This window comes from Anabrus simplex, chromosome 11 (genome assembly GCF_040414725.1).
Source record: "Anabrus simplex isolate iqAnaSimp1 chromosome 11, ASM4041472v1, whole genome shotgun sequence".
In the NCBI taxonomy this organism is placed as follows: domain Eukaryota; kingdom Metazoa; phylum Arthropoda; class Insecta; order Orthoptera; family Tettigoniidae; genus Anabrus; species Anabrus simplex.
The window spans coordinates 115,604,087-115,625,335 of record NC_090275.1 but is presented as its reverse complement, the minus strand read 5'-3'; the positions used below and the strand labels follow the sequence as shown (position 1 = coordinate 115,625,335).

The following is a 21,249-nucleotide window of genomic DNA, read 5'->3' as shown; positions in this document are numbered from 1 at the left end:
CTTGGACAGAGAGCGTTGGCTTGTTGAAGCTCGCTCGAAGCGAGAGACTCATTCTTGTGCTGGCGTCTGGTTGGTGATGGACGCGTGTAGTAGGTGCCTCGTGAAGGTGAAGATTTTACTTGGAACAATGGAGAACGGCTGAATTCTACTTGTGTGAGGGCTCTCCTCCTAGCCCTCAACATGAGGTGGTACCTCATTCATCGTGAAAACGTCCACAGACTGTATGTATTTTATTTAAGTCTATCCATCTGCGTTTGGGAACCAGAGTATTAAATGGCGACGCGGCGTGGCTTCAAGCTTCTGTTCTATTTTCGATATTGATGAAACCAAAAAAAAAGAAAACTGTACGGAGGTGTGAGACGTGTCTTAGACTCTAATGGTTAAAATTTGTTCACTCTCGGCTAAATTTTAATGATATGTTTTCAAAAAAAAAAAATAACTTGGGTAGTATGTCTTTTAAGAGCATATTCATTTAATCTCGTGCTATAATGGTGATGTAAACTTGTAACGTTGTTCTGCACGTATGGTAAATTTTATTCTAAATTGTTCAAGAAGAAAAAGGAATACGATAGAATACTAATTTTTTCTCTACTGTTAAGTTCATCACAATTTGGTCTAACTTGAACTACTTAGCCCTAACCTAGAACCGGTTTGTTTATTTAATTTTCGCGGTCCGGTTTTATATTTTCTTCAGTCTTGGTCCGTTTTTCCTTTATTGTTGCCTTTTTGCCTCGTTCCTGGTTTCCTTTCGGTGTGCATCTTTATTTTGCGTTGTTTGAGCGTGGGCCTGTTACCATGACAACGTATGTTGTACGGTGATTGTTAATGTAAACAATTCCGTTGATGAAGGATTTTGGTTCCTTGTTTGCCTTTCTGAGCTTGATTACCTGCGTTTCCTTTCTATTTTATTGAATGTTTTGTGCTTCCCCTTTTCTGTACCTTGTTTTGAATTTTCCTAATTCAATTTATATTTTTTTGACTTCTCCCTGCCCGTAGTTTTTAAGGTGAATTTTCTTTCTGGGTTCCTGGTAAGACCTGTCCTTGAGTAGGACTAGGTGGTTCATGTGGTTTTTGGTAGTTTAAAGGTTGATTCTTTATTTTAAGCTGATACGATTTTCATTGTTACATTACTTCTAGTATAGTGGGGCCCCCTAATATCTTTAAATATGATTATTTTATTTTCTTGGTAATAATTCTATTTCATGTTAATTACTAGTCTTTCTATTTTACTACGTGGGCGTTTTATTATTACTAATTGGAAGGTTTAACTTTTCCCTAATAAATTCTACTTACCTTGCATGAAAACACTGGTGTTGTTCTTTCAAATGAATTACTCATCTGATACTGGATTTTTATTTTACTTGGTTTGATGTGTCACCCACTTCTTTTGTGGTAAGTAATTTACTGATTTTACGGTTACGTTTTGTGGGTGCCTAGTTACGCTTCCTGACCTACTTTTGCCTATTCTGACTCTTGGTGTGTCCTATTTTATTTCTAGTTGATTTATTCCTTGCTGGCCTTACCGTAGTGTTCTGGGTTTGACTACGTTTGGGTCAGAAGTAACAGCCATGAAAGTAGCAAGAATGATTGCTGATACAAACAGGTGGGAACAATGGCAGGAGGGGCTAGGAATGATGAGATAAAGGCTAATTTAGGAATGAACTCGACGGATGAAGCTGTACGCATAAACCGGCTTCGGTGTTGGGGTCATGTGAGGCGAATGGAGGAGGATAGGTTACCTAGGAGAATAATGGACTCTGTTATGGAGGGTAAGAGAAGTAGAGGGAGACCAAGACGACGACGGTTAGACTCTGTTTCTAACGATTTAAAGAGGTATGGAACTAAATGAGGCCACAACACAAGTTGCAAATCGAGGATTGTGGCGACGTTTAGTAAATTCTCAGAGGCTTGCAGACTGAACGCTGAAAGGCATAACAGTCTATAATGATAATGTATGTATGTATGTATGTCTCAGGTTATAATAAACTGTACAGTCTCTTTTACTTAATTCCATATATTTTATTGTATAATCTCCTCAGAAGCAATACATAAAAGTTACATTTATGAATGTCCCATACTATTAAAAATATAGTCGAAGACCTAAAAATACCTGAATGTTATGTCTGCATTAATAGAACAGTTAATTAAATCTTCTGCGTAAGTTACACTTTTACACCAAGCTCATGGTAATGGAACAAAAACTTGCTACCAAAATGTTCTGTTCTTACTAAACGTTGTAAAATACTGCGAACACATAATAACTGGCTGGTGTGACGTACGCATGCTTGGCCATGTGAAAATCTCAGAGAAGAGCACTATTTCAGCCCTATTTTCACATCTTCAGTTTTCTTGTCACGGATGCGAAGTTTGCTGCAACAAGCAGGAATTAAACATCATTTGGCAAATTCATATTCGTACCTTGTATTGACGATACTGAGAACCACTCAGACATCATTCTGTCAACGTAAGCTGAAATTTTCTTTAGAATACCTGAACTCACTTAAATACCTAACTTGAATGGAAATTTGTTGACCAACTTTGTGGGAACTGGAGGTAAACTTTGAACTGATCAAGTCGTGTTGAGTGCATATTCTAGAGAAGTGAGTTCAGAGCTCGTAAAAAGACCTCGAGCTCCGATACCTCCAAGATCACTACATTTCATGATAGAGCAACCGACGTCGTGGGTTTAATTCCCCTGGTATCAGGTTGGTCACATTTGTTCTGTGCGCAAGCATGTACTGAACACGATCTGATCAGCTGAGAGCTTATTTTGAGAACACTGCGGACCTTCTTGCCACAGAAACTCAACTCGTCTCTTATAGTGTACTTCATCATTTCCTTGCTATCGATTTTGAGGACACGATTTCTCACTCATACTTACGCATTTCCTAAATTTGGCCATGACGAGCATGTCAATTAAATGTCCCCTCTGTTTCTACGAGGCTATGTTACCCCTTCAAAGTTAAATCGGATGTCGAACCGATGCGACTCCACTTTGACAGTAAAATACAGAGGTTAGAAAGTATCAGGTTACATTTTCAAAATACGTAATTCTAGGATACAGGTTGTTACAAAGTGCACGACATAATCCCAGCGTCCAATATTTCGCATGTATGGAAGGAAAAGTATAAGGAAACATGAGTCCAGAAATTTGCTCCTGTTTGGCCTCCACTAGCACCTGACCTAAATCCATTGGATTTCTAAAATGTGTTTCCTCTTGTTCTGCATGAAGCAACACTTGATGGTGGAAATGTAAGGTGCTTCGAAACAATACATACGTGTTAGCAACTCCAAGCGACGACGAGCACAAGCCTGCAGTATACCATAGCAGTATTCGGTATGCGAAGCAAGACAGTACATCCAGACTAGGCCTCAACAGCCGAGGTTCTAACCCACGACAAGATCAAATATCTCGATATTTTGTTTACAAACACTCCACAATCAAAATTTTCTTCCCTTAGCCAACACTCGATGTACTTGAATATGTTGTCTGTGTTCCCATGAGAATGAAACTAGTAAATTGAATTGTCATATACTTGTAAGAAAACGTTTCAGCGCGACATTTACATTCACGTATTACTTGATGCATTTTACTACAGTTCATGCTACAACTCAATCTGTGTTCCTGCCCACTAATCCATTGCTCATTCAAAGTTCCTTCATCTCTTGCTTTTAACATTGACAAACCAAGGCCTCCCTTTGTTACGCCACAGATATCCAGATCATTAGAATTCAAAATGCCTTTGTTCACAACAAGTTCCTTAGACAAAGATCTTTGGATGTATATTCCATCACGTACAGGCTGTATGTATACATATCTGTATCTGCAGGGAAGTTAATACATCCTGAAGAAGACCTCCTTCTAGAACGTTGTCGGCCTGCATACTACCAAGAGCGATTCTTTTGCCATGGAAATCGACCTGTAGATTTCGCAAAATGTCTTGCGACTTGTGATCCAACTGGTTGAAATTCGACTTGATAAACTCTGGAGGAAATTCATGTGCCTCCGAGAGCCCTAATTTGTCAGGCTCTCTGCTAGAGACGACAACAACTTTTTTCTTTAGTTTACCTTTGAAGTTTGTGATAATCTCTCCTAAATTTTGACTACGGTTGGTAACATCAGTAATGACCAGAACGTCACATACGTCGTCTAAGCAGAGAGTGAACAGCATTTTCAGACTCTCTTCAGGTTCAGAAATATCAGTGAAAAGCACTCGAAGGTGCTCCTTTCTGATACACGTCTGATACACTTTTGAACACGCTATTTGGGCTTCATTCTTCTCAGATTTCAAGAGTATTATACCATATTCAGAATCCAGCACCCTACTTTCGAGGTGTGAGAGAACATCCTCGCGAAATTGTACCTGTCGCAGGAGTGTGTTCTGACCAAGAAGTTCCCCTTTCAGCTTAGTCCATTCTTCCCAGTTTCCGTCAAGTACTGCCTTTTCCTCTGCTTCCCACCAGGCTTTTATTTTCTCAACGAAGTTGTTCTTAATGCTGTGACACTCAGATACAAAGCCATTGCAAATTTTGATCAGTTCCTGCTTTATAAGTTCATCCAGACCTTTTGGACCACATTGATTTTTAAATATTAAAAACCTCTTCACAAAATCTTCAGCTCCACTTTCATCCTTAGAGTCTTTACAGAAGTCATTTTTAAGATCGACCTGACATACATCATTTCGCCTCCATGTCGTATGCAACAACTTCTCTGTAGGAGAACCAGCATTTGCTACTCTGAGCTCTACGTCCACATCTGCATTTGTAAAGAAAACATATGTACAATTCTCAACGTACGGTGCCGTTTTTGATTCTTTCAGACTTTGAAAATAATCCCCCAATGACTTCTTTTCCTTTTCCTTTTTCTTTTTCTTTTTCTTTTTCTTTTTCTTTTTCTTTTTCGGATGACTAAAAGTTATAGGTTCTTTTTTTTTAGTTTTTAGCTGCACCAGAATATTTTGTTTACTGTAAGGACTCCCGTAGGAGAACACTATATCATCAAAGTCACCTGCACGTGGGTCGTTCGATGTCATAGTGAAGCTCTTGTAGGACCGCACAGCTCGTAAGAAGACCAGGGCACACATCCTAATCTCGAAGTCGGTTCCATGTTGGTCAGCAGCACCCTGTTTCTTTCTGTACACCCTGAAACCAAACATGTGAGCAAACTGTTACCAGTCAGGTTTTGTGTGACAGTAACTAGCCTAGGCTCTTGTGTGTGACATGCTCGGATGTTGGGGACAGCCCCAAATAAGGGAATTAACCATTTAACATTAATATCCCTGACCCTGCCGGGCCCTCTAAACCGACCATTCACCCAAGCAGACGGTCACAAGAGAGGAATGTCTTCACAACAGAGAAATAAATATGCCTGAAGGATAAAGCGGGACACTCCGAAGCAACAAAGAAAGAAATAAAGAAAGAAATACGAAAGAATGAGTAAAAGAAAGAAGTTAAGCGTGCCCATTCACACTTTAAAATATTCATATATTAAACAGGTGGGATGAACGTGAACAAAACTCTGGAGGATATCAACTGGATGTTCCACGTTTTCCTCTCAACGTCTCGACTACACAGTTACGTGGCATATGTGTTGACAATTATACTCGCCTTCCTCAGATAGTTCCCCAACCTTCGCGTGTCCCGTTAGGCGTGCGGAAATCTCTTAGGGAGGTTCTCTTTCGATTTCACACACCGACGAGCGAACGATGGCCACTTTAACCCTCGTGCACTGGGCGCGAGAGGTTATGGCGAGAACGCTCACGGCGCCGATACATCAGCTCTGACCTATTAATATATTTTTGACATTTGTCTTGCTGTTAAAGTGTAACAGATGATCGTTCAACAAACTTGAAGCGTTGAATTTGCATCTTATTGAACAGGTTACCCTCCAGCCCTAAGAAATATTTTTAATTCCACAAATGAAATCTGTTTATATTTTGGTTGTCCGAAGTTGTTATTGCGTGGATCTGTTTTTGGTTGGCTTGTGGCTTTTGTATCAGTTCAGTTTAGAGTTTATTTCGTTTCCTTGGCATATCATGTGCTCGCTGTACTTCCCGAACCGTAATTGTACATCTTCTCATTAGTCCGTTGTTGCATGTGCCGGGGCCATGTTCAAGGCCAAATGATTCCGTTATCCTTGAATTTTCAGATGATTTAGAGAGTAATAGTGACTTCTTCTGTGGTAAGTGATTCACGCTGTGTGGGAAGTGACCGCACAGTCAGAGCTGTTCACCGTCAATCGAACCATGAAGAATCTGACATCGATGACAGTTACGTGTAATTATGCAGCACACACATCATACTGATATCAAATTGTTAAAAATTAAACGTTATTTCTTTCAGGTTTAAGAGTAAAGTAGAAAGAGACAATAATATCTGATCTTTCTGTCATTGAACACCATTATATTGAACCCTTGAACTTACCATTCCATCGTTGGTCGGCCACGGCTGCTACAGTAGAACAATATAGAACTCTTAAATCTTGGGTCGTTGCGGGAATAAATTCGGTCACGATCTTAACCAAACGATGGGGTTCAGAAGGACTACAATTATGCACCCTAGTGCGAAGTGAAAGAACTGTGTTTTTGGAGAAATTTTGAATTCATAAGTTTGTTCTTTGTTAAATTTCTTTCAGTTATTGTTTAAGTTGGCAATATTAACCCTTTCTTTCCGCCAGTTTTGAATTCGACCAATAAGGAATTTCTGTAATTAATTTTCCACCAATAATGTGTTTCTTCTTCATCTAGTGTAGGGGTTTTCGTTGTTAACCAATAAAATTCTTGTGGGAGGGTGTTCTCATTCCTGAAACGCCTCGAACTTTCCACGAGGGTATATAAACTGCTGATTTTCGGTTCTCCGCGCCACTTCAGTAACATCTATCAGTGTGTAAAGTACGTAGCAGGGGGCGGGAAGCGCCTCTTTCTTCGAGCAGCAGTTCAACCACCAGGTAATGGCCGTTTAATAACTACTTTTCTTGCTAGCTCAGCAGTTTAACTCTCGGGGCAGGTCCGAAGCCTTTTTACCATGTAACTTTCCCCTAAAATGTAAAGACACTTGGAATCAATTCTATCTTTTTAAACTACAAATTGGGATAGAGAGTGCTTAACCCTCTCGAGCTCCCACTCGTATTGCTTTGAGGTGAACTTATTTTCAAAACCGTTTCTCCCCTTCTAATGTAATGTAAATTGCCTCCTTCTATAAGTCACCTCTTTAGTATGGGATTAGCCCTTGCATTAGAGGCCTAGTGCCAAGTAGGTTTTAAATAAAGTGTAGTAGGACTGCAAGATCGCCTCCTCTCAAGTTGGTATTTTAGAGGCCATGTATTTGACCTCTTTCTTTACTGAATAGGCCTCAGTAGGTTGGGTATTTTTACCCCTGTGTTATTTGTGTTTGGAGGTCAACTTGAAAGTGGAGTTTGGTGTGGCCTTTGATAGGCTTGAACTTAAGAGCGGGTTCCTCTTTCTTAAAATTTGTTTCTGCGTGCCTCGAGGAGGCGTTACTGTGTAGTTGAGAGCAAGTGCTCCAGGGCATGATTTGGGTTTTCTGCCCCTTTGTACAATCTTGTATGTTGGTAAAGTTGGACTAATTGCTCAAGAATTGGGAGTCCGGGGCTCGAAGCCCAAATTCTGTAAAAACTGTAATTGTACAATCTTAAATTGTTGATATTCAACCGTGTTGCTGTTATTCTTGTTATTTCTTGATCTTGATGAGAAAATATAACCTTGTTAAATTTTATCTTAACTTTAATTTCGTATTTTGAGACCTGTTCACCCCCGCACCTTCTTTCACCTCTGCAAATCCACAAAACTCGGTAACAAGTGGTACTTGAAATGAGGAGCAAATATGTGCTTACTAACTTTTATTAAAATCGAAATGACACGACAGCATTGTTATTTTAATATAAATCCTTGAGAGAAATAAAATTATTAATTATTTATTATTGAATGTTTCAAACGCAGTCACATTGCATAGCGTTGATTGATTTCTCACAATATCGAAGAGTTGCTTCGGAGAAATTAGTACATTAGTGGACAGCGAAACTGAAAAACTGAAAAAGGAAAGACCTGAAAACCGGGCACCTATTACTCCAAACGAGAACTGAGAATTAATCCACACGATCCGTGGAAAATCTGACTTTCAACAAGTAGAAAGCCTGATTTCCTCTCAATTAATGTTATCCACCAGTCGAATACCCTTTAGGATACGGAACACCCGCCGAATGGACCCTTAATCGAACCAAATTGACTATCAGTTGCTTTGGATAGGTTGCGAAATATTATGGGAAAGCGTGGTGTTCACTACAAGTTAACAGTATCATTCACAATTGAAATAAAATTCCACCATGTATTTGTCATTCATGACACCCTTAAGTGATAAGGTAATCCCGATGCTAAATGTGCATCACGCAAACAGCTGTTCGGAAGGAACCAACAACAACATGATCCGCGAGGATCTTACGTTACGTCGTTCTAAAGGAACAAAACTGCGAAATGCAGGAAACACTTATTCATCACGCATTTAGAAGAAATGCCAAACACTGAAGTTAATTAAAAGTGGTAAATCACTTGAAAAGTATTATTACCAAACCGATTTTCAGGTTAGAAATGGTTATGTTACGCTTAATGAAATTACCAGTCCACATTGAAAAAATATTACAACTTTAAGGAATTCTTAAAAAAAAACAATGACTACCTTTACAGATCCGTCTACTTATTGTCTGTCCCAACACACTACCTATAAAATGATTACTTAATCGAATTCAACTACGAATAAAATGAAAGTACGACAAAGATTGAAAATAAAATAATATTACTGGCTGACGAATCGAAACCGCATTCGCAACTCAAGTCTCACGCTAATACACTGAGTGTCAATATGCACACTATCAAAACGAAACGGACGTCAGAACGACAAAACAATTAAGTCCGTAAAATAAAATAACATGTCGAAGTCATCAAAACTCAACACGCATGGAGAATTACAGTAAAAATATTTAATCTCCATCAGGTCGATATCCAATATTTGGGCAACCCTCATTCACCGATAGCGGCCCCGTTATCTCAAGGAACACCCTTCAACTGTTGGAGCTACGCACTAGTTGGCCTCATTATTGTCGATCTAATCCTCTTCATATTTCATATTTTACTGTAGAGGCTACCTTCGCCCAAGTCACTTCGCAAAGCAAAAGAAACATCTAATCTGAGACTTGAGTATGTACAGCTGACATCCCAGACCAATCGTCGGCCTCAATTAAAATCTGTACATCCTAACACTAATCTCTATGTACATGACACCTTCCAAATTCTATCGTCGGGCGTGAACTAGGACATCTCATCATCAGTAACTCCGAGGATAACATGTGACGTCCTAAATCTATTGTCGGGCGTCAAAATGGATCGTATTACGTATCCCCTAGCATATCAGGCGATCTAACAATTTCAAACCAACTCTGACATTTCAATACACATGGGACCATGTCTCTTACTATTCAACGAATGCAAGTCGAAAAATGCAGTAAGTCTCCATCTCGTTACAATACGTGAACTCGAAAATAAATATACGTGACGAACAATTCTCCAACTCAAACACAATCTCAGCCTGTGCAATGAAGTTTTTAGGGAAGCAATGATAACTCCCAACACACGTCTACCATTTAGTGGGTGTATTCAAAATAATAAGCATCACTACCGCATTTAGAAACTCTCAAATCGCCTACCGTCAATTCCAAATATTTATATCTATGACATATCCAGTGAAACGAAATTCAATACAACACCAACCATGTATTCGAATGCTCTTTTATCCTTGAGGTCACATTATCTTAATATTCACACGGGCTTTACGTAACTAGTCACTTGACTTTTACTACCAAGATTTTTAACCTTTTACTAGAGTCGTTTTCACTTGGGATCTTACTAGAAATCCACGATGCCTCACACAGTAGTCGTCTCAAATTTCGGATTGGTAGCGGAATACTCTACAGCCTGTCACAATACAGTCTGTTTCACAAATACTTCCTCGGCAAACATAGCCTGTCTCAAACTCATTCTCCTCGCCTTATCCCAGCGGTATCACTTAAAATCCAGGCTTCATTTCATCTTCAATATTCCTATCCCTCTCATCTGCACATATATAAACTCTTCGCTCTCAACTCATTTTTCTTATATTTCCAAGACCCCTTTCATTTTTTCAATCCTCTAGTGGAAACAACAACCATTATGAAATACACCTCTTTATTTTACTATTACTACGACTTTCGGACCTCGAGAATCCAAGAACACACCGCGACTTTCCGTATCATTGATATACACGATGTCCCAAAATTTTTATGCTTCCCATGAATAAATATAACTTTATCGAATTTCACTGAAATATTCTAAGTGCCTGCGATCCTTGTAAAATATACCGGTTAAATGCACTTTTAACATAGACAAATTTCTTTATCCCGCGGTAGACATTATTATTATTGTTATTATTATTATTATCGACAAACATTTCTGAATTCAACTGATATTTGAAAATAAGATATTCGCTACGACTATTTTACAATTATAGCTTTCCTAAATTTACTCGCTTTGGACAATATCTCATAGAACATTAACACCAGATTTAAACGTCGTATTTTTACGGTTTCTTGTTGTGAAATTTACAAACTAAAATTTTCACACGCTGACCAAAATTATAACATTTTTCGCCTGATAATTACAAATATCAACCCGACAATCATCTTGAAAAATTGTTGGGACAGAACAAAAAAAATCTAACTACAACATAATACAAATATAGACAGACCTGCACATGGCGTCATTCCCAGTATTCTGGATACATCGTCGCCAGCTGACCTCGTGCCTTTAGCCGTACATTTGCACAAATAACATCATCATTTCCAACATATCACTCTTACAAACACTGTCTTTTTCACACGATATTAAATTACAACACAAATCACGCACTTTCCTCGTTATAATGTGTACCACGAACCTCCTCGTTCTGCAGTCAACTGCTACTGTCTGCTTTATCCCAGAGTTGTCTCTCTCTGTCACCCACAACCACACCAGGTGTTCAACAGATAACGAAATCAAAACTACTCTGACTAGCTTCCCAATTCTCTTACCACTTTCAAGCGCACATAAGGTGATACAGTAACATTTGCTGTGTACTTTAACAGACGCCTATACTTTCACAATTTGTCGGCAATAGTTCAGAAAATTTCTGTCACCTTCCCTTTCTAACCGACTGGGTGGACCTCAGCCACGAACATGTACTAAGTCGTTTGTAGATCAATCTGGTACAAATTTCTGCTGACGACGGGCGTAAGCTACTGCCGCTTCAAAAACCAGATCGACACTGAAAAATATGCAATGGAGGGTTCCTCTTATAGTCTATAGGAGGGACGCTACACACACTACTAAGCTTGATTGCGTAATCTGCTAATTTCGCGTCCAATAGACCGATTTTTATGAGACTTGTCCCAGAATTCCGGACAGACTTGTAATTATTTTAGATGTTAATCTCATAATTTTACCACACTCACAACAGGTGAAATAAATTATTTCTGCCCGAACGTTTCGCGCGTTTTTTTCATCCATTGACCTTGGCACGTGGAGCTAGTCCACTGATCTGACGCTGACTTGTACTTAGGCTTAACTGCATTTATAATTTACCCTGGGGGCTCTGTCTACACGTAGGGTTTAAGAATAATTTAGATGATTTATTTCTTTATTTACTGTATTGCCAAAATCCCTCGTTACGCAGAATTCCGTGAATTTAAAGAATTATCGGGCACTCGAAGTCCACCAAGGTGTCACGGTATTTCACGAGCCTGCCTCGGGTGAGATCCTTCCCACGCGACATCGAGGCTCTTAGGACCGCAACATGGCTGCCCTCAACAATAAAATAGCTTGTTAATTTGAAATAAATATTGAGAAAATAAAAAAATCTTTTTCTCATCGTGGAATTATGGGTTCAATATATTTTGAGAATTTAATAATGATTCCGCCTCTACCAATACGTCCAAAGTATATTCATTTCTGAAATGCTCATAGTTTATTACATTAGTGTGATTTATTTTATTTTAGTATGTGTTAAACTGTTGACGTGTTGATTTTCTGTAATTTGGTTGCAAAATCACAAAAAATAGTTTGATCCGCTTTGAGCAAATTCCTGCATATATCCTCAGAGCTAGATATTATTCCCTGTTGAGAAATCCTTGTACAGCTCAAGGAAGGCCCAAGTAATCTCAAATAATTGTTAGTACTTTTTGTGTGGGGTGGGAGAGGATATCACACGTTCCTAAATCGACGATATGGTTATTGGTAATTAGTTCATTACTTACTGGATGTGATTTCAGAACACCTTCGTTATAGACTGTTATGTTATTGGACAAAGGGTCTAAACCTAGGGAGAAACTGGACTCAGATAAAATCCTTTTTAATGTACCTCTAGGTCAAAAGATGATAGGCTTTTACATATATATTACTAGCAAATGTACCCGTGCTCCGCTACGGTATTCTACAGTGTATACGGATATCGAAGTAAATTATTGTACATGCAGTGAAAACGCTTGTTTTTTTATTGCACGTCTCTTAGCGTTATCCACAAACAGTAGGGGGAAGTTCCCATACGTTGTTTCCAATGTAAAGTGCGAGTTGCGGAATTGTGATGATAACGGCAGGCTCACTTTCCTAATGCCATTCACAATCGAGTGGGTAAGTTTTCATTATAATGGGAGGCGCCATTACCTGCTGCGTGGTTACAATCGATTTGGGAGTTTTCTTTACAATACCACGCACTCTTTCCTACTTTCAGACAGGTAACAGCTGAGGAGATTTTATTATAATAGCTGGCACTTTCCCTACTGTCAGTTAAAATTGGCGTGTGCTGTTATTGTTATCATGACAGGCCCCTTTTCTTAATGACAGTCACACCGGGTTGGTGAGTTCCCGATATAATAGCAAGGCCACTATGCCTAATGCCAGTCACATTTTAGATGGATGAACTTGTTTAAAATGGCGGGCACACTTGCCTACTCCTAAACACAATCGGTTAGGGGAGTTTTGAACGAAATTGCATGCTCCCTGGACTTATGATAATCAAATCGAGAAGGGAATTATTAATTACAATGGTAGTCCCACCGTACTAATCCTAGTTACAAAGGAGTTGGAGAAGGATCCCATTTCTACTGCCAGTCAATATTGATGTGGATAGTAATGATTATAATAGCAAACGACCTCCTGCTGAGAGTCACTATCGATCCAAAATATTAATTATATTGGCAAACGCACACTTACATCGCTACAAATCGACTTCGGTTAATACATAAAGATCGGCATACGAAGTATGTGCATGTTTACAATATTGCAAACCTTCATAAACAAATTAACTGCTGCTAAACGATACATCATATCGACAAACGGATTGTACCATAGTGGTCTAAATGCCTGATCTTAAGACACTTTCTCCTGTATCATCTATATATTGGTAAAATTGAGTTAGAAACGTTGAACTGGGTAAAATTTGGGTAAGTTTTTCTCACAGTGCGTTACTTTTGGGTACTAATATGACAGCTACAAATATAGAATTCGGCTCACCTATGGATACTGATGGGCCAATGTTCGTGTAGAATTAGATGATTCTACCTTTTGTAAAAGTGATTCGAACTAGGAATTATACGTGTACAAAGGAAAAATCTAGGTATAATCGAGAAAAATAGACAAATATAACATATAAGGAACATAGATATGGAAAAACGTCATAGGATCAAAGTTGTAGATGACTCCAAATTGAACTGTGATGGTTCCATCCGTTTTGTGATAAGACTTACCGTTTAGCCACGAAATACCTCGAAACGAAGGTCTGCACGGACATTCAAATTGCCTCAATATTCTTAAATTTTGGGGGGATAAAATATGAAATATTTAAAGATAATGAAAACTTTCCGTCGATTACAGGCTATGGCATATAATTTTGCCAAAATACAATTTTCTACCTGGTCTGGTAGACTGTGCCTCAATCTTGCTTTGAGGAGGAGTTAAAAATGAGGACGTTCACGAAACTAAAGCACGCAGAAGGTCATTATTACACTTGAAACGGGCAATGTTACGAAAATATCGCCAAAATAGTCAACTGTACATAGTCTGCAAAACCAACCGTTCATGATATCTCCGTTATAAATCCTCCTATCGGAAAAATGCACATGAGGAAGAATTTTTAGAAACGGATATTCGTCAAGTTTGTTCGATTTCCATTCAGGTTAGTCTTGTACATATTGTGGGAGAGTAAAATCACTATTTCGGTTCCCAATAAACCCCCAGTCCATCCTGGACATTTGAAGCCGCATGGATCTCAAAATGTACCTTTGGGCAGATGAATGCTGAATATGAAGTTTGGTTGACATATCTTCGGTACTTTTCAGGTTATAAGAAATAGGCATTATTCTCGCCCGCGGGGACATGTACCGGAAAACGGTCCGTTCATGGTATCTCCCTTATTAATCCTCGTATTGTAATGTTGCGTATGAGAAAAGCGTATAGAAATTGACTTCAATGAATTCAGAGATTTAGAAACAATACTGGCCCTGAACCATACTCAAAGACAGGTGGATTCCAAACGTGAAGTAAGAGACAAACAGACGAACAGATACCGAAGCTAAGAAATATGAAGATCGTCATTATTACAACTCAAACAGATAACTGTACGGAAATTTCGCCAAAATGATCAACTTACAGACACACGTTTGTTACTGTTTTATGTACCTATTGTACCAGGAGAGTTCTTGGGCAATTGAGCATGGGAAAGATCTCAGGTTGTGTACGATCCTTAGGAGGCGGTGCAGAACAGGGAGTTCGCTGGACGAAATAATACATGTTAGTCTGCTAATGAAAGTTATTCAAAATCTGGATGCAAAAATAACCCTCTTCTTATCTACCATCTTAAGACTGAGAAAAATGACTTGAAAATATCTTCTCTCATGTATGGTCAACATAAAATTTAAATTCAGGAACTATATCATATAAAGAGAGTTGGAAAATAAACTCATTTCTCCATGAAATTAACACGTAGAATGTAGCCATAAGTCTTTCAAATATCCAAAAATAAACACCTAATTTCATAAATCACACTCGTATGAAATGCTACAGTCTTTCTAAATTCATTCCTGAAGCCTATTTATACTATTCAATTAAAATTAATAAGTTGAATGCGGTTTCAAAATCAACACTGGTTTTCATAAATCATTCATATATGAAAACCTACAGTCCCTCTAGATTAATGCCTAAAGTCTTTTTAAAGAAATAATCACACGAAAATAATCTTTCATCGATAGGCACTTATAATCTGTGGGTAAATTAGCACTTATAAAAAAATATGGTCCGAAAAAGTGCCTCTTCAATAAGACAATGATTGTCTAGTCCAATAGATTCAAAGTATTCACCTGCTTTAACCAGTTTAAAATGTTAAATGCCCTCAAATCACCCGAGAGAGTTGTGTATGCCTGAAGTGATGAATGCAGCTCCACGAGCAGCAGATGGAACTGCAACGATTTTTCAGCACCTCGTCGAAACACGTACCGCCTCTAACGTCGTATTATATCCCACGTTGAGTCCGGTGTTGATTTGATATGAGGCTTAAACAATCGGTCAAGATTTCTCGTGTCGTAAAATGTAGTTGACACACGGGAAAGTTCAGTTGACACTGCATCATGGGTGTAAAATATAGCCCTGTCTCGTTTATGGAAAGTTTGCAAGTCAAGAATAAATAGCATTGCAGTTAGAATCACGTGAATTTTGAATCACAGTTTATAACAAGCACTTAGGAACGCAGTCCGTTGTCTCACTTCAAAGTGGTGCTCACAAGTAGTAATGGCTTTTAAAACGAATTAGAGCACAATCTGAAATACACTGACTGACAGTGACAATGCAACACCAAGGAGAAGTGGTTCGAAAGGGATGAAAGTTGGGGAAAAAACAGAGACGGCACGGATGAATAATTGATGTTTATTTCAAACTGATATGCAGGTTACACAATGCGCACGGCATCGACTCAGTAGGATGTAGGACCACAGCGAGCGGCGATGCACGCAGAAACACGTCGAGGTACAGAGTCAATAAGAGTGCGGATGGTGTCCTGAGGGATGGTTCTCCATTCTCTGTCAACCATTTGCCACAGTTGGTCGTCCGTACGAGGCTGGGGCAGAGTTTGCAAACGGCGTCCAATGAGATCCCACACGTGTTCGATTGGTGAGAGATCCGGAGAGTACGCTGGCCACGGAAGCATCTGTACACCTCGTAGAGCCTGTTGGGAGATGCGAGCAGTGTGTGGGCGGGCATTATCCTGCTGAAACAGAGCATTGGGCAGCCCCTGAAGGTACGGGAGTGCCACCAGCCGCAGCACATGCTGCACGTAGCGGTGGGCATTTAACGTGCCTTGAATACGCACTAGAGGTGACGTGGAATCATACGCAATAGCGCCCCAAACCATGATGCCGCGTTGTCTAGCGGTAGGGCGCTCCACAGTTACTGCCGGATTTGACCTTTCTCCACGCCGACGCCACACTCGTCTGAGGTGACTATCACTGACAGAACAGAAGCGTGACTCATCGGAGAACACGACGTTCCGCCATTCCCTCATCCAAGTCGCTCTAGCCCGGCACCATGCCAGGCGTGCACGTCTATGCTGTGGAGTCAATGGTAGTCTTCTGAGCGGACGCCGGGAGTGCAGGCCTCCTTCAATCGACGGGAAATTGTTCTGGTCGATATTGGAACAGCCAGGGTGTCTTGCACATGCTGAAGAAAGGCGGTTGACGTGGCGTGCGGGGCTGCCACTGCTTGGCGGCGGATGCGCCGATCCTCGCGTGCTGACGTCATTCGGGCTGCGCCTGTACCCCTCGCACGTGCCACATGTCCCTGCACCAACCATCTTCGCCACAGGCGCTGCACCGTGGACACATCCCTATGGGTATCGGCTGCGATTTGACGAAGCGACCAACCTGCCCTTCTCAGACCGATCACCATACCCCTCGTAAAGTCGTCTGTCTGCTGGAAATGCCTCCGTTGACGGCGGCCTGGCATTCTTAGCTATACACGTGTCCTGTGGCACACGACAGCACGTTCTACAATGACTGTCGGCTGAGAAATCACGGTACGAAGTGGGTCATTCGCCAACGCCGTGTCCCATTTATCGTTCGCTACGTGCGCAGCACAGCGGCGCATTTCACATCATGAGCATACCTGAGTGACGTCAGTCTACCCTGCAATTGGCATAAAGTTCTGACCACTCTTCTTGGTGTTGCATTTGCTCTGTCAGTCAGTCTATTTGAAACACATGTCACAGTTCCAAGTTTCCACAGATTTTAAATATTCACACTTATTAACTAAGATGAGCTTTTAAAGATATTTACATTCGAACACAATGTTCTTAATATTCCGAACTTGTTGTATTAGTTCAAAGCGAAACATGAAGTCCACAGTGTATGGAAATAGTGAGTGTAAGTCCAGTCCATTTCCTATACACACGATGCGTTTTAATTGTCTCTAGCTATCACCAACGCAAGTCTTAAGAGAGTTTTCACTGGTATTTAGCCACACTTAAGTCAGTGTTTCCTAGAAATGACATAAAATGTCTTTAAGCTTTACTCTATTGTCTGAAATCACTGTTCAAACGCTAGGTATACCTGTGAGAATTGTTCGCTTTCGGCTATGATAATTACTGAGTTTCTGATTATCAAAGTTATGCGAGGTCACAGTTCAATGTTATACACACGCAGAGAGTTTATCAAGTTCGGAGATGCACCGATAATAACAAGGCTCAAATCATCACACATAGTCTTCTTCGAAGTCCGTAACACATAACTTAATGCACACGAATTATTACAATTCCGCAAACCGGCAGAATATTTACAAGTATAGTACTAATATACGACGACATTTTCTAAGTTTTTTAGCAAGGCAAAAGGTTCATAACTCGGTCGAACAACTTCGCGAAACACGGCACGACGATATTACTTTGTGGCATGGTCGAGTTGTATATTGCAACTACCTGTACTTGGCGAGGCGTTGCCCTGATATACGGAAAGCTGGCTGGGTCGCTGCTTAAAGCGAAACAATATGTGTTTCCTTTCCACGTTTATAACATGAAAACTAGTAGGTGGATTTCCTTCAAATTTCGGCCACTTTAATTTTCTAATACGGGCTTCACGCTGGTGTACTTCATATTTTTGTTGTTTACGTAGTTATGAAGCTATTCACATGCTTCGAGATAATTCTAGACGGGTGGGTCTGCAGCACGCGGCTGGGGCTGTCTAAAGACTAGGTATGCTCGCCCACCATTATGGTTCATTCCTACTCTACGTTGGTAAGGCTGTTGACCGCCCCAGCCTTGTATATCCCTCTTCGTTACTGTTCTCCACGCAAGAAAATAATGCTAAACTAACATACTGTAAAAGTACTCATTCTCAGTATTACTCAAACAGTTACTCAACATAAATATTAGTAGGCTATATTTCGTACATTATTGTGTAATTTTTACTCGAGACGTTGATTGTAAAAGCAAGGTCATTGATAATTTTCCTTATGATAGTAAAAAGAATCAAATTAGGTATGTACTCTTACTGGATAAATATTCGAAGAAATAGCTTACTAAAATCGGTTTATTATTATTATTGATAAGTAGACCGGTTGTTCGTAAGCTCTGCGCCGCGGTACCGTCAAATGAAATGAGGGATAGCATGGTATTGATATAGGCTACTGTCATTCTTAAATCGTGGCATTTGACGTGGTACTCGGTCAGTGTTGAAGATATATAAATTGTGACAGAAGATTTTGATACCATACGATCTCGGTCGGTATTTCACACTTTGTCAATGTTATCGAAATAATAAGAAAACATTCTTCGAACAAAAATAACGCTGACATGTGATGTACGAAGACGAACACACCCAAGTAACTGGGATTCTTTTTCTTTCTTTCTTCTAATATTTAGTCCCTTTTCTTAGTTACCAGTATTTAAGGAACATTCTATGTGCAAAATTAACTGAACTTTTGGTGAGTGTTATGAACCTCATCTGCTTACGCAGTTGTAATGAACAGATTATTTTAGTTTATTCAACCAAACATTCATGAAACAAAAGTTATGTTATTATAAATTACATTCGGGAAGGGGGGATTATTGAAAATTTTGACTTAGGCAAAGTTAACCTTTTCTTTTAACAGAGATTCCTCTGGTTTGAGGAGAAGTAGTATTATTTCTCAACACGACTCACGCTATTAAACTTCAAAGGGTTGCAACATCGGTTAACTTGTTCAGGCAGCACATATAAAAACATACCAGGTGGCTCAAGAACGCCGTACTTTCTACTTACAAATATCCCGCATGCCCAAATGATGAATGGGATGTCTACCAACTGATTTTCACAGGCGCACTACTGCCAGCGGGTAGGTTACGTCAGAATATGAAGTGATAAGAACCAGCCTGTCGCTCGCAGCATGTTACTCAGCGTTACAGGTCTAATGCACCCCTTGCAATAGTAAACATCATTTTCTACCGCATATTTCTAGGCTGGTGTATGGTACAGCCGCACTATATTTGCTGTCAGCATATCGGCAATAGATAGTGTGTTCAGCAGCGACAAATACACAGACATTATTTTAATCTGAACAACCTGGTCGGAATGCAGCCGAAGCTCCAAACAATGCCTTCTACACACGTATTTCACCGAACAGTATTAGTTTTTATTTCATACAAGCAACTCTCGAGTGGAATGTCTACACGTGTATGAATTAATAAGTTATTAAATTTTCTTTTCTGCATCTTTGGCGTGTTTGCAAACATTTCTTTCCACTGTAGCCACCTGGAACTAGGAATTAAAAAAAAGCTTTTCGTTCAAGCCTTGTTGTCTTATCTGATAATTATTTCCTTAATTTTTTAATCATGAACATAATTATTGGTGGAAATACGCACAAAATGCCGTTCGTCGCGGCTAACGGATTTGTATAGCGCTGCGGCAAGTAGTGGAGACATTGCATGTGCTGTGATGAAGGGTAGTTGACGTACATATTTTATTGACAAGGTCGTAGACACTGGGTTATAATTCACCCGCTTGCCGCGCGCATCCGTCAGTCTGGCAGTCTCGTTCAGTGTCTGTTAGATTCTTAGTGTGTATTCAAACACTAAATGATTTTAATTTCATAATCATGCCGTACTTCTATTTAATTCCACCGGGCGAGCAGGCCGTGGGGTTAGCGGCGCGCAGCTGTGCGCTTGCACGCGGGAGATAGTGGTTTCGAATCCTACTGTCGGCAGGCCCGAAGATGGTTTTCCGTGGTTTCTTATTTTCACCCCACGTTATTAAACTTCAAAGGATTGCAACATTGGTTAACTTGTTCAGGCAGCACATATAAAAAAGATATACATCAGGTGGCTCAAGAACGCCGTACTTTCTACTTACAAATGTCCCGCATGCCCAAATGTATTTTCAATGTTTTCGAAATAATAAGAAAATATTCTTCGAACAAAATAACGCTGACATGTGATGTACGAAGACGAACACCTCAGCCCTCCTCTTAGTCCGAGGAAAAATCAACCCTGGAGGGTAAGCAGATTAAGAAGAAGAAGAATTGGCTTTACGTCGCACCGACACAGATACGACTTATGGCGACGATGAGACAGGAAAGGGCTACGCGTGCAAAGGAAGAGGCCTGGCCTTAATTAATGTACAGCCCTAGCACCCGGAAGATAGTGGTTTCGAATTCCACTGTCGGCAGCCCTGAAGATGGATTTCCGTGGTCTCCCATTTTCACACCACGCAAGTGCAAGTTAATTACATTTACATAATAAATAGCATAACACAGACGAAATAATTTAGTCCGATGAAAGTAAAGTTGGTATTATCTCCCGTTGAAATTACAATTAAATATTTTTTTACAATTGACTTTACGTCGCAGAGACACAGATAGGACTTATGGCAATCATGAAACAGGAAAGGGCTAGGCGTGGAAAGGAAGAGGCCGTGGTCTTAATTAAGGTACTGCCCCAGCACTTGCATGGTGTAAAAATAGGAGACCACGGAAATCCATCTTCAGGGCTGCCGACAGTGGAATTCGAAACCACTATCTCCCGGGTGCAAGCTTACTTTTGCGTGCCCCTAACCACACGGCCAGCTCGTTGGAACAATTAAATAGAAGTACGGCATGATTATGCAATTAAAAATCATTTAGTAGTTGAATACACACTAAGAAACTAATTGGCAGTAAAAGA

General features: G+C 39.9%; 1 protein-coding gene across 1 annotated transcript in view; it reads right to left on the bottom strand.

The window, feature by feature from the left end:
• Positions 1-2,006: 2,006 nt before the first annotated feature.
• LOC137502684 (uncharacterized) overlaps positions 2,007-21,249 on the bottom strand; it is a 79,119-nt gene continuing 59,876 nt past the window's right edge. Inside the window, exon 5 of the mRNA XM_068229626.1 lies at positions 2,007-5,142. Coding sequence (XP_068085727.1) covers positions 3,792-5,142 — 1,351 coding nt within the window. The 3' untranslated portion in view covers positions 2,007-3,791. The remainder of the gene's footprint in view (positions 5,143-21,249) is intronic.